At 38.4% G+C, this 14,576-nt stretch overlaps 1 protein-coding gene across 1 annotated transcript in view; it reads right to left on the bottom strand.

Moving 5' to 3' along the window:
- The window catches only part of rbpjb (recombination signal binding protein for immunoglobulin kappa J region b), a 49,136-nt gene that overhangs the window by 13,545 nt on the left and 21,015 nt on the right, over positions 1-14,576 (bottom strand). Inside the window, exon 2 of the mRNA XM_087788575.1 lies at positions 7,176-7,214. Coding sequence (XP_087644701.1) covers positions 7,176-7,214 — 39 coding nt within the window. The remainder of the gene's footprint in view (positions 1-7,175; positions 7,215-14,576) is intronic.

Consider the following 14,576-nt stretch of genomic DNA (forward strand, 5'->3'; position numbering starts at 1 on the left):
TATGATGAAGGTACATTCCCGAGATTCCAAACTATTGAGGCCATTACAATTAATTCAGAGGAACCCGAAAGCCAGAGCGAGGAGAGCAAACACGGAGGTATGTGCTCGTGTAATTCTGCTGTTGACGTTGGATGATATAATCTGGCTCATGAGCGACACACTGACACTCATACCCGAGCAAACAGCGCTGACGGACTGGATTATTGGTTCCAAACCTGCTGCGGGCGTCACGCCTTCAAAGTAAAGTTCACACGTCACAAAAACAAAATGTTTCTGTCTTGCATGTCGTACATGGACGACACAAACACTTCTTCGTGCGGGTGCTCGCCAAGATTGACACGCAAACACAACGTCAACACTTTCAATAAAACAAAAGGGTTTTTATTTAACTGAAAATCTTTCTTTCATAGTTCAACCAAAGTTCAAATTTCACTCATGTTCTACTCGCCCTCAAGTAAGGGTTGGGTTTATTTTCAGAGTAATCTGTTCTTTTAGTTCTAGACAAAAATGTTTGTTCATTTTAATGTAGCGACTGGAGCTCAGTTGTCTTTGTCTTCATCCAAAAAGACACACTTTAAAAGTCTTCTTAAAACGAAACTTAAAATATAGATTTGTTTAGGTTTTTTTCTGATCAATTCTTCTCATGTCGAGGCTTCAATCCAAGAGGGACGTTACAGACGAGCAGTACGGAGGTATTTGGATGTTTTTAAGTGTCTTTTTGGACAAAGATGAAGACGACTGGGTGTCACGCCTTCAAAGTAAAGTTCACACGTCAGAAAAACAAAATGTTTCTGTCTTGCATGTCGTACATGGACGACACAAACACTTCTTCATGCGGGTGCTCGCCAAGATTGACACGCAAACACAACGTCAACACTTTAATGTTTCAATAAAACAAAAGGGTTTTTATTCAACTGAAAATATTTCTTTCATAGTTCAACCAAAGTTCAAATTTCACTCATGTTCTACTCGCCCTCAAGTAAGGGTTGGGTTTATTTTCAGAGTAATCTGTTCTTTTAGTTCTAGACAAAAATGTTTGTTCATTTTAATGTAGCGACTGGAGCTCAGTTGTCTTCATCTTCATCCAAAAAGACACACTTTAAAAGTCTTCTTAAAACGAAACTTAAAATAGAGATTAGTTTAGGTTTTTTTCTTCTTGTCGAGGCTTCAATCCAAGAGGGACGTTACAGACGAGCAGTACGGAGGTATTTGGATGTTTTTAAGTGTCTTTTTGGACAAAGATGAAGACGACTGGGCTCCAGTCGCTACATTAAAATGAACAAACTTTTTTCGTCTATAACTCGAACAAAAAATTACTTTGAAAAGAATCCCAACATTAGTCGTCATGCGAGTAGAAAATGAGTAGAATATGAATTGGAAGTTCCTGCACAAAGAACTTTTTTTTTTTAATTCATTAATGTAATGCCTTTTAATTGGCTTAAAGTGCAGAAGTCAACCAGCGTTTGCATCAGCTATAAAGACGAGCAACGCTCCTACTTTGCTACTCAGTTTCCCACTTGTAAAGAGTCCAGTGGATGCTTTTGATGTCGGTCTCCCCCGACATAACCTCACTGGGCGTCTCGGGTGTCATCATCAACTCACTTTCAAGGCCTCGGGGATGAAAATGGTGAGTGTGGGTTTCTAATATAAAGTTTTACTATAAAAGACGTTTGAAGTCCTTCAGACAAAAACGGTTGCACGTCATTTTTTACCAGACACGAATGCTGGAGACGTTGTGTTCGACAGTCCTTGGATTGACTCGCTGAGACGCTCAAAACTGATGTAAGTAAGTAAGTAATATTTGTAGAGCGCTTTTCTAGACCAGGGTCACAAAGCGCTTAAACAATCAAAACAATACCCAATCAAATAGATGCTTAAAAGGTCAAGATAACACCGAGACAAACACAGGAGTCTCAGAGAATCAAGGAAAAGCATGAATAAAAGTGTCTTAAGTTGTTTCTTGAAGGAGTCAGTAGATCATCAAACACAGATGTTTCTTGAAGGAGTCAGTAGATCATCAAACACAGATGTTTCTTGAAGGAGTCAGTAGATCATCAAACACAGATGTTTCTTGAAGGAGTCAGTAGATCATCAAACACAGATGTTTCTTGAAGGAGTCAGTAGATCATCAAACACAGATGTTTCTTGAAGGAGTCAGTAGATCATCAAACACAGAGATCGTTCCAAAGCTTAGGAGCAACAGTCTGGAAGGATTTCTCTCCTCTGGTCCTGAAGCGTGTTCAGGAACCATCAGTAGAATCTGATCCACAGACCTCAGAGCCCGAGCTGGGGTGTAAGTCTGGATCAGATCACTGATGGAAGGTCTGACCATGAATAGATCTGAAAGTAAGATCCAGGATTTTAAAAATTGATCCTGAAAGAAACTGGCAGCCAGTGAAGAGTTTTAAGGATCGGAGAAATGTGAGTTCTTCTACTAGAGCGGCTCAGAATTCTTGCTTGATGAGATTTCCAAGTGTTCCTTGATAATGATGTAATTTACTGATATCACTTTAAACCATAACTGTGGGTTTAATGTTTTGATTTCAAATATAACCAGAAATCCTGATCGTCAAAGTAGTGTCGTCAGACATAACTTTTGATAATATCTCCTTTCATTTCAGCTTTAAATGACTCCATTTCTAAAATGTTTCACAAACAAACACAAATGAGTGAAAAAGGATTCTCCATGATGAAAATGAGGTCAATACATGAACGAATCTAAGTTTAAGGTTATATTATTATACTGATAGGGGATTAAAAAAAATCATTACTAAACATACGATAAATACATTTTTCCTTTATTCAATAAATGGCTATCATTCAATGAAACTAAATGAAAAGAGTCATCACAAGCTACAAATCCACTATGGTGGTGAAAATAAAAGTTTAAATCATGAGAGGGCAACCTTTCCCCAACCCATGATTGAGGCCAATGCATCACCAAAAATGGATCAAATCCTATCCTACTACAAAAAAACATTCCTCCAACAGGAAGATAATCGCGGAACAAAGAACGGATCAAATTCCTGTAAAATCCTAAGCAATCGGGATCGACTTCAGTTCTTCGCAACATGGCTAACGGACACTATTTCGTCAAGAATTCTGATTCTGGTTTAATGATGTCAGTGAGGAGATAATGATCATTTGATCCTAAAAAGACCCACAAGTGGAAAATATCTGCCTCCAGATGTTGCGGGACGTTCAAACATCTGCCGCAAAAAAGGGGCAACAGACGGAACGGACACACAAGCCCCTGTGAACCGACATCAACCTACAGCGACGGATAAAATAACCTTTTACAGCGACGACTCACAGGCGTTTATGAACCATTGTTAAAAGATACGACAAGTATTCATACATTCGTGTTTATTGTACTGATACAGGGTTAAAACTGTCAAAATAAATACAGCACGGTTCCGTAGTATTACGGAGTGATACCACAGTGACTCTAAAAGAATTAGCATTCTACACTACAATAAGTTTACATTTAACATTTTGACCCAATTCTGAGCACAGAGTACCACATAACATGTGTTCGAGGTCGGTAGGAATGAAATCATCAAGCTTATTGGTTCACCATTTCGTCCAAAAAATACAATAAATTATATTATGTGATTTATCCGTTATGTTGATTCAATTTAGTACCTATTTGAAGTGGGTATAATACACCATAACAACATCATGATAACTACTGGAAGGGCTTTGCTGTAATGTGATTAGGGGATGTTCAAATGGAGACAGAACCTTCTTTTGGTTATATAGCACAAGTGCGTGAAACCGGTTACACACTTGTTACAACTCTTGACTGTAGAAAAAATTGTAAAAGCTTACAACCCAAATTATTACTGACCTTTTTCTTTTCAACACGTAGTTATATCTGTAACTTATAGGTTTTCTTATATGATATTATTGCCCTTTGACAACTTAACAAAAAAAGATTTAAACAAGCAAAGACATCTAGTTTACAAGCTGTGAAAAATAAATCAAGAAGAGACAGTATCATGACTACCGTATCATTATATCTAAATGTAAACCTAACTTGTGTTATCTTGTCATTGGATTAGCTCTCGAGAAGACGTTCAAGTCTTTCAACAACTGCTGGAAATTCAAACTTCCCAATTGTATCAGTTTTTGGTTTCCCTAATGGATTCTATGGAAAAACCAAATAGCTTCATTCTTCATAGTTAAGCGTTTCTTTTTAGTCCCCTCCTGCCCCAGCTATATGTATAAATACCTGTGTTTTATCCCATAGGAAATTGTTTATGGATCCGAAAATGCTAAGTTTAAACCATTGGCTTATTGCCGTCAGCAACAACTAAATGAAAGTCATAATGTCCTTTGAACATCTCATCCATCCACGCGAGTACTTGCAAAATTGTACTGATTTGTGAAAGTACTTTAAATAGCTGCATTTACACAACTCTCATTTGAAAAAAATCCTGTTTCGAAAACACATTGCTTCTTGAAAACACATATATTTTGGAATGAAAGGATCAGATCTAGCGTATTCTGCTCATCACTTCCAGGCAGCTGGCGCCGTCCGAACGCAATCTAAATTTACTACGTCAGAGACGGTTACTCTTTTTCCAATGACCTAATTTTTAGTACCGGAAGTTACTTTGAGAGTGTTGCACATGTCCGTCCTAACACTTGGGCCAATTGTCTGTCCCTGTCGGGGCCAATGTCCCAGTCACTTGTTTACCTCAAGTCACTTGACGTGTCGCAGGTTGATAAAATAAGTCTTATCCTTCGGGAGCTGTTGCTATGTTTCCGGGTCAGTGGTTTAATTATAAACAACTAAAATAAACTGCTTAGAGGAAACTTTTCTTGCTCTACACTCGGTGTTACGTAATGTCAGCGTGGTCAGATCTGATCGCATCTTAGGTAAGTCAGTAAGTAAGTAGTATTTGTAGGTTTGCTTTTGTGTCATGTAAACAGATAGCTACAAAGGTTTTCATTCATCCATCTATCATTCACTAATCCAAGAGGCAGATAGATTATCTATCCATCCATCCATCCATCCATCCATCCATCTATCATTCACTCATCCAAGAGGCAGATAGATATTCCATCTATCTATCCATCCATCCATCATTCACTCATCCAAGAGGCCGATAGATATTCCATCTATCCATCCATCCATCCAGGTATCCATCCATCTATCCATCTATCAAGGTATCATTTACTCATCCAAGAGGCAGATAGATCATCCATCCATCCATTTATCCAGGTATCATTCACTCATCCAAGAGGCAGATAGATCATCTATCCATCCATCCATCCAGGTATCCATCCATCTATCCATCTATCAAGGTATCATTCACTCATCCAAGAGGCAGATAGATCATCCATCCATCAATCATTCACTCATTCAAGAGGCAGATAGATCATCCATCCATCCATTTATCCAGGTATCATTCACTCATCCAAGAGGCAGATAGATCATCTATCCATCCATCCATCCAGATATCCATCCATCTATCCATCTATCAAGGTATCATTCACTCATCCAAGAGGCAGATAGATCATCCATCCATCCATCATTCACTCATCCAAGAGGCAGATAGATCATCTATCCATCCATCTATCCAGGTATCATTCACTCATCCAAGAGACAGATAGATCATCTATCCATCCATCCATCATTCACTCATCCAAGAGGCTCCTTCAAAACATGAAACATCTTTCTAAACTCTACACAGTCCAGTTGCCTCACCCTAGAAACTTCTGAACAAGCAACAAAATCATTGAGCAGAAGGACATCAACCGAGGTGCCCTTTACAGACTATGATCCAGAAAATCAGAGATCCTGATCCATTAATCAAGGTCCTGATCCATTAATCAAGGTCCTGATCCATTACTCCTTCAGTCCCAGCTCAGGTCACTACGAAACGTTTAAAGGCACCTTGGCGTGAAGGCGAAGATAACGTCTTTGAACCGTTAACTCCGGTATACTGCTCACCTGAAACTGTTACAGGCCTACAGATTATTTTTGCATTATTTCATCAATTGCATTTAACAAGTACTGGACCAATGTTGAAAGCAAATGTATGTTGCAACAGCATTCAATAATACAGGGACGAGGTTTGGCGCAGACGAGCAAATGTAAGCAAATATTTAACCCCTTGTTGTCCCTGCTGGATACTTTGGTGGATAAACACTCGGGTAAACATGCGACCCCGTCGACAGCCTCAGCGGGTGAGACATAGAGAAGGTAAACAAGCGAGTACACGCTCAGGTGCACAAAACTGCTCTCAGCTGAACTCGGACTTAAGACTAAGAATCTCGGAGCCGCTCATTTATCCGTCCACAAACTGCTACAAGATGTTGAATCCGTTTGTGCAACACAAAAACATAACACACACAAGTCCCGAATGAGAAAATGCAACACATGTCTAGAATTAGCTTGAGTTGAGACGAGTGAAACTGTGCATGTAATGTAAAACCATTCGGCTGTACAGCGTTTCAATTGTGCAGTAATCATTCGAGTCATCGATAAACAACTTCACGGGAAAGCGAATGAAGTTCGAAACAAACATTTGAAATACAGAGAGTCGCCCTAAATGTGGGAGAATATGAAAAATGCGAGGAATACTGAAGGGGAGTCAATATTCAAGTCGTTGAAATAATAATGTGTTGCCAAATCATCATCAAATAGATTGTAACTTGTAGAACAGAACTTGAATATATTCTTTGTACTGAAACAGTTTTAGAGGAATGAAGATTATTATTACAATCATTGACAAGGACTTTAAAAAAAGGAGGAATAAAGTAAAACATCACAAGATGTTAAACTACAGCGACACATTTAAGAAGGTTTAAGTCCATATAATGACAAAGTACTTATTGTCCCAGGTGGTCCTATCTAAGACATTAGCTGATTAAACAAAGGTTATTGCACCATCCACCGCAATCATCCATCCTGCCTCTTATCGTCCAAGTTAACTCCGAGGATCGGATACACTCGGGTTAATCCTGAGATTACCTGCCTGCTCGGGTTTGTCGCCCTCATCCACCTTATGTTTGGTCTTTTTGTCAAGATTTCGATTGCATTTTTTTAAGTGCGTTCTTAGACTTGTGACAGTCATTGTGTTGATCTTAGCTGCGTGTTCTTCAACACCAAGGCTCGACACAAGAAAACATGTGCACACACGCTTATTAAAATGTGTTCTCACCTTGTTAGTCGCTGTGGCTGAGGGCGCTCCCCGAACTTCCTGCAGACACAGAGCGAGAAAGAAAAACATGAGCGGGCCGGTCATCACACACACAAACACACAAACGCACACAGACTGCTACACAACGGCTCGCTCGCACAAGCGGCACAGATGCTTCACGTCAAGGGTGTCCCGGTATTTTCAAGGACATTCAACCATCAGCAGGTGTTTGGCACTATTTTGGAACATTCCAGGAACACCAAACGAAATGTGCATGAGAAGTGTGTGAGGCAGCAAAGACACACTCGGATGCAAACCAAGAAAAATACGAGTCGTGTTTCTGCTGCTTCGGTGAAGAGAGAAGCATGTGAAGAGTGAAGCGCCACCGTAAAATGTTTTTTAACTGGTCTAAAAATATGGCATATTTTAACCATATTTTAACCAATATACTTCACAACAAAAAATATTAGTGGGAGGAAATACAAACTTGTATTTTATGAGGCTGGTTTTAGGTAAACTACAGTAACCAAAGTACTAATGATGCATGTCTTTTCCAGTATTTAATTATTCTTTCAGAAAATCTCTATAAAGAAAATGCTTTCTCTCTGAATCTGAAATATCTACTCAAGAGAATAAAGCCCGAAATAAAAAAGGAAAAACTTTAAAAGCACTACATTTTAAAATCATAAAAATATTAATTGTATTTAAAAAAACAAAACAATAAATCAATTTAAATAATAACCCAATCCTTAATTAAAGTCTGTTTTTACTCAAAAATGTGGACACAAATGAAAAAGACTTATTTATTTGCTTAGCATTGGTTGTGATATTTTGCCAGAGGGAGCTCAGCACTAAAGGCGCTATACAAACAACGCGCAACTACTTACTTACACGCAACAACGTAAGTGAATCAATATTCAAAGTTGTATTTTTGGAACAACAACAAGTTGAGGTGCCAAAATATTGACTTATGTTGTAGTGTTTTCTCATTCATACTCTCATAAAAGACTATTCATTGATCATTTAAACTTTTGACTTTTTATTTGACTGATACACATCTGTTTTCTTTATACTGTTGGATCAGATCCTTGGTGTCATTTTTCTTGATGCCTAGTATCTCCATCAGAAATTATTCCAATATCTATATTTTCTGTCTTGAAAACATACTAAAATAATGTTTTCTTAATTATTGTTATAAATACCAACAGTTTTAGTTTTGACAGGTCATGATGTCATCCCTTGTTAAAGATTGTTTTTATTATAAATGAAAAACATGTGAGTGGAATGTGGCGGTGTGCGGGTTCTAACAAAGACGTTTGAAAAAGTTCCACAAAATTCCCCCAAGAAAATTCAAAGTTTATTGGTGGGTCATGCCATTTCCACATTTGCATGAATGGTTACTAGTAGCTAAATAGAAGTGAGGGGTTTGTTCATAACCACAAATGACGATTACTTACTAACTATCTGTACCGAAGGTCGAGTTCAGCGACGGTGAACAGTGAGTCAATGAAGAAAACCACCATCGACACCACATTCACAGAATTCAAGAAAGTGTGAACCCCTGCACAGAAACACCCAGGATGACCTTTGAACACCCGCATATAGTACGTCACCGACTATTTGAGAGAATTTGACAAGAAACATGACAAATATATTTTTTAAGTTTAAGCATAGTTTTGACCGGTTTTTAAAAGTGAAGCCATACAAAGGTGAAGCTGCAGTTCATAGAGTGTCCACTTGAGGCTGGCTGCAGAAAGGCTGGAAGTCACGTTGAAGGTTTAAACGATATGGACAGATTTTCATATCTTCATATTTCTGGATATCTCAATATCAACACGATGTGACAAGTATGAATTTAGTAAAGAAATCTAAAAACATTAACATTATTTACATACATCATTACTGCTTTTCATTTTTGTTTAAAAAACAAAACATGTATATTATACTAAAACGAGCGAGAAGTTGTAGTAAAAATGCTGTAAAGAAAATTAATTCATTAAAAAGCTTGGGTCTTAAATACTAATTTTACTAGCGACACAAACCGTTCCGGGTTTAATTTTTGGTTACGACATTCCTTTTTGATTATATTCCCTTTCGACAGTTTTCAAATGTTGACCGTGGTTTTTCAAAAACATGTCCAAAAACGGCCATTACTGAATCATGGTTTTGAAGCCATTTTGTGGAGGAAACATGTGACTTGACAGATACGTCCAATTATACATTCTATAGTTTTGAATAGGGCGAAAGATTTCGGTATTTTTCTTTCATCCTGGGACTCTACTGTTTGAAAATTAAAAATCTATCAAATCACAATATCCCTTCGCATTATTTTTGACTTTTTTGAATTGTTCACAAAATAGTGCTTTAATCCCTCGATGCTGGTGTTTTAAAGCGAGCGTCGACAAATTGCATTTCAAGTTCTCCCCGTGTTGCGTGGGTTTAGATGGATAGATAGATACTTTATTCATCTCCTTAGAGAAATGTCTGGGTTTACTCCAGACACTCCGGTTTCCTCCCACAGTCCAAAAACATACAGAACCTGGGCAAATTATCCTAGGTATGAGTGTGTGTGTGAGTGGTTTTCCGTCTTTGTGTGTCCTGAGACAGACTGGCGTCCTGTCCTGGGTGTCCTCTCGCCCAAGGACTCTGGGATAGACTCCAGTCTCCCGTGACCCCCATGAGGGATAAAGCGGTAGAAAATGAATAAATGAATGTGCTTTGATTTTGCTTTAACCTCTTTATTACATTTCGCCTCGGTCTCGCTGAACGAAGGACAGTAAATATCTGGATTTTATCCATAAAGATCTGTCAGACTCAAGGTATCCTTCACCCCCAGTATTAGCAAAGAAATCTTCAACCGAGGCCACGAAAGCTGTGACAACAAAGAACATCCAAGCATGGATCGGTCGCAGAAAATGGGATCAGAAAACGAATCGAGACGGACTTGGTGCCGTGAGGCCGGGATGAGTCTTTCTTTAGGAAATGTAACTACAGGAGTGCGTTTCCTTTACCAAGACCGTTTACACGAACCGATAAAGCGAGTCCGGAGTTACTGTAAATTGACGCACCAATGCGGAACCGGGAGCGAATTGAAATGAGGAAGAAGAGACGGAGGGCGAAGGGAAGAAAGGAGGTGGAATCATTAGAAAGGAGGGCGATCAATAAGGTTCCCACAGTGAAAACTCTGATGCTTCAACTAGCTAATGGATTCCAGACGGCTCCCCTCGCCCCCCCTCACCGTACGACCCCCCCCACACACCTCTACCCCAGCAGTGATGGAAGAGAGGGGGGGATTAAATGCAAGGCCGGGAAGAAAAGGATGGCACTCCAATAAAGCACCGAGCAATGGAAGCAAGAGATTTACAGGAAGATAAGAAGCAGAGCGAGGTTAGAAGGGGTGTGTGTGTGTGTGGGGGGGGGGGGGGTGTGTGTGTGGGTGCGTGTGTGTGTGTGTGTGTGGGGGTGTGTGTGTGTGTGTGTGTGTGTGTGTGTGTGTGTGTGTGTGTGTGTGTGTGTGTGTGTGTGTGTGTGTGTGTGTGTGCGTCTACGCAAACGTTAGTGATGCAGTCAGCAAACACAAGTGTGCGGTAAGATAGTCATAAGTTCTGTGAAAAACCACAAACACTTCTAGGCAGTATCGTTGCTTGAAAACACACATGGATAAACAAACTCAAGAATCAAGACATGCATAAATACTTACAATTCCAAACTGACATTTGACTTAATGAAATGTAATCATTTGGTGTAAAACATTCATGGATTACACAAGTGTACACTTTTATCCATGAACACACAAAAGTGGCAACAGAATTTGTAATGGTTGAATTTAAAGTTAAATTCATTGAATAAATCGTTTGGAATAATTGAATTCAACAACTGATATATTGAAAGGTTGAATTTATTTCCATTGAATAATCGAATTCAATAATGTACATCTTAAAGTTTTGTTTTTTTTAATAGTTGAATTTCTGAAGAGATTTATATTCATATTCCAATGATTGAAAAACACATTTTCTAAATCCAATGTTTTTTCATTTGTAGCCTCGTTTTAAATATTTAAAAAAAATGAATGAATAAATAAATCAACCTTTCAAAACATAAATAATTAAATATAAATTATTTGAAAAAATAAATACGTATTGCTTTGAAATGTTGAATTCAATACAATATTGGGATGACACTGATTTTATCAATGGAGTTAATATCTTATGAAAGGAAAGAACACAAGCATCCATTATTAACTATTCAAGATGCGATAGAATGAATCAACTCTACATCACTTTTATCACATCAGCAGGTTTGGTCCAAATGTAGAGTTCAAGTGTGTTTTTAACTGTGATACATATGAAAGAAAATACTAAATCTGCACGACGTGACACAAACCAATGCCGTTTTTAAATTCGCGTCCGAGCAGCCAGAGGGTGAGCGAGAGTATTTCTCCGATCGCTTATTAAAATCAAACACCTCGAGGCAGCAGCCGACGCCTCTGAAACTACTCGCGGAACCTTCCCTCGGGCCCGGCAGCGAACAACACCAGCAACACACCTTCCTCGGAAATATGCAGCGAATACTGTTGCGATGAAATAATGCTTCAGCAAAAACACATCAGTTAGATCTAATAAAATATATTGGTTATATCTTAATTAACACCTCGGTAGGTCACATGACAAGCATGAGCCAATGGTGTCAATCACTATGAATAGACTTTCGACACACGTTCGCACATGTCAACACATGCACACACAACAAGCGAGACTGAGGGAGTGTGAACTCTTTCTCAGAAGTGTTTGACAGGTGTGACTGACAGTCTGAGCGGCTGTGTCGACCAAACACACACACACAACTGAATGTTTCCAGGATACGGAAAACACACACTCGGGCACTTCCTCCTCAGACTTGTCACATTTAAAATAAACAACGTGCAAAAACACATGCTCTTTTTCTTTCTCCGAAAACTTCAGATGTCAATCAAGACACGAGCTCTCGTCATAATTGCAATCTTTACGATCTCAGAACCTAAATCGTGATTACCGTTTCAGAATCGGGTTGTTTGGAGATACTTTCAAGTGAATACCATCAAATAATACACTATGAATGTATTGTGTTGTGTTCAAATAAACAACGGGCCCGGCAGCGAACATTTATAATATTTCACCGCACTAAACATTTAAAATGACCCGATGTTTTGACCCAAAAGTATCTAAACGATTCCTTACAGTTCACGACAAAAGATGCAGAGTTAATTGTGTTGTGTTGTACAATATTGGCTTGTGTATATGTCACAGTACAGATTGGAATCCAGTAGGATCTGGAATCCTATTAGTACACATTCCTACACAGATCTTACTAGATTGGAAATCCAATGTGTACTTGTACCGATTGGAATCCTACTACTGTACTACTGAACTGGGATCTGAATATTGGAATTCCAATCAGTCCTAAAAGGATTTGAGATTCTACTATTGAATCCAACTTCTACTTGTACAGATTGGAATCCTACTACTGTATTGGGATCTGAATATTGGAATTCCAATCTGTCAAAAGGACAAATGTGAATTCTACCTGGACTATCTCCAATACTAACAGGAGAAATTAGGATTACATCAAAATGTTTTTGAAAATAGACTGAATCGTTTCATACCTAAAATGTCAGCATAGATAGCCTACATTCACCATTACTACTCTAGATGAATTACTTCATATGTTTAGATATCTGATAACCCTTCGGTCAATACACATTGTAACCATGGGGACAGCCGTCTGGTCCAGGTTATAAACCTTATTAGCTGGATTCCAATCTATACTAGTAGGATTCCAGATCCTACTGGATTCCAATCTATACAGTCACATATACATGTTTTTGTCGCACTATATTCTATAAATGATGCAAACTGTTGAAATTAGCTGTTGTGTCAACAAATTCGTTTAGTAGTGTCAAATAACTGTCTTTGACTTTAAAAAACATACCATTAGAAAAGTATTTGGTAGATGACCTTCAGTGTATATGTTTATCCACAACCTTTTTATTTAATAATTCACATGCAATTTGCCATTGTAGTTCTAGTTAAAAAGTTTAATTTCTACTCAATCATGTCAATAACTATATAGACTTACTTTTAATAAAAGATTTTCAACTAAATATTATATAATTGAAGACAAGCTTGAGACAAGTTTGAATAGATGTACTACTAAAGCCTCTTAGAAATGTAACAATAGAATTATTAATATTCTTTGTTCAGGATCAATGTTTCTGTTGGCAACAGTTTTTGGAAGGAAATGTCAACATAGTGTTGTCTATGTACGCCATATAAATGTATAAATATATCGGCAGGAAATACAGCAACTTGGCAATATATGGAGACAACGTACATCGATAAACATCACAGGTCAGACACCATTTTGCACAGTAAAGATATACATCGAAGAAATCTCTCAGCAGAATAGGAAACACATCTCTTCGTGCAGTTTTCAACACACTGTTCAAGAGTCTTTCACTTCACCATCAGCACGAGTGCCAAAACCATGTGGAACATATGATTAAATGTGAGGTTCATGGGAAGGTTTTCAATCAATTTCCTTGGAAATATAATCCAACATTTGAGGGCCAGATATCTGGCTCCGGTGTCGCTGAGTGCGATGGTGAAAAATACGAGCTGCAAATGAGTCGATTTGAAGGTGAAGCTGATAGATTGCAGGCGTTATCGAAGACACTGGTGATAGCAAGACGCTGCAAGGAAACACATCTGCGAAGAAAATCACCTCTCACCTCCGCTTTAATCCAAACAACATGAAATACTTCACATCCATGAAGATGAAGCTTATAATTGCACATCTTCCTCACAGATGTTGTATGTATGAATCCCTGCGAGCATTTTTTAGTCACGTACGTCAACTTTTTCCATCGCAAGTTATCAATTTGACCTTTTGTATCACCGGAGTTTAACTATGATGACCATGTTCAACAATATGTGCACTTAGGGAAGGAAAGATGCTGGAGATGCAGGAATCAATAACTATAGTGATTCTCCAGTCAATCGCCCGATTTACTTACAAAAAAACTATGTGATTGACGTTCACCGATCAACCCTTTTCATCACTATCTGATAAGATCATGATACAGGGGCGACAATACAATAGATTGTGATATATTGCAAAACTGAAGGAAGAAGTATAAATATTTGTAGTATCTGAGTACTTAAATCTGACGATTACATGACTCTCGACAGAGTCGTAACTGCTTTCATTTTTTTCCCAAACCAAAATATGTCCAAACATCAGCTTTAAAAAAAAAAGGTGATGAAGTCACTGTATCCTCTCGTCCCCAGTCATTGCCGGGATCTCGCAGGTTATCCTTGTCCTTTCAGCTGCGGAGGACGTAATGAGTGCTGCCATCTAGCAGCGGTTTAATTGCAACACAAAATG

Source organism: Callionymus lyra, chromosome 4 (assembly GCF_982586985.1).
Source record: "Callionymus lyra chromosome 4, fCalLyr1.hap1.1, whole genome shotgun sequence".
NCBI classification, from domain to species: domain Eukaryota; kingdom Metazoa; phylum Chordata; class Actinopteri; order Syngnathiformes; family Callionymidae; genus Callionymus; species Callionymus lyra.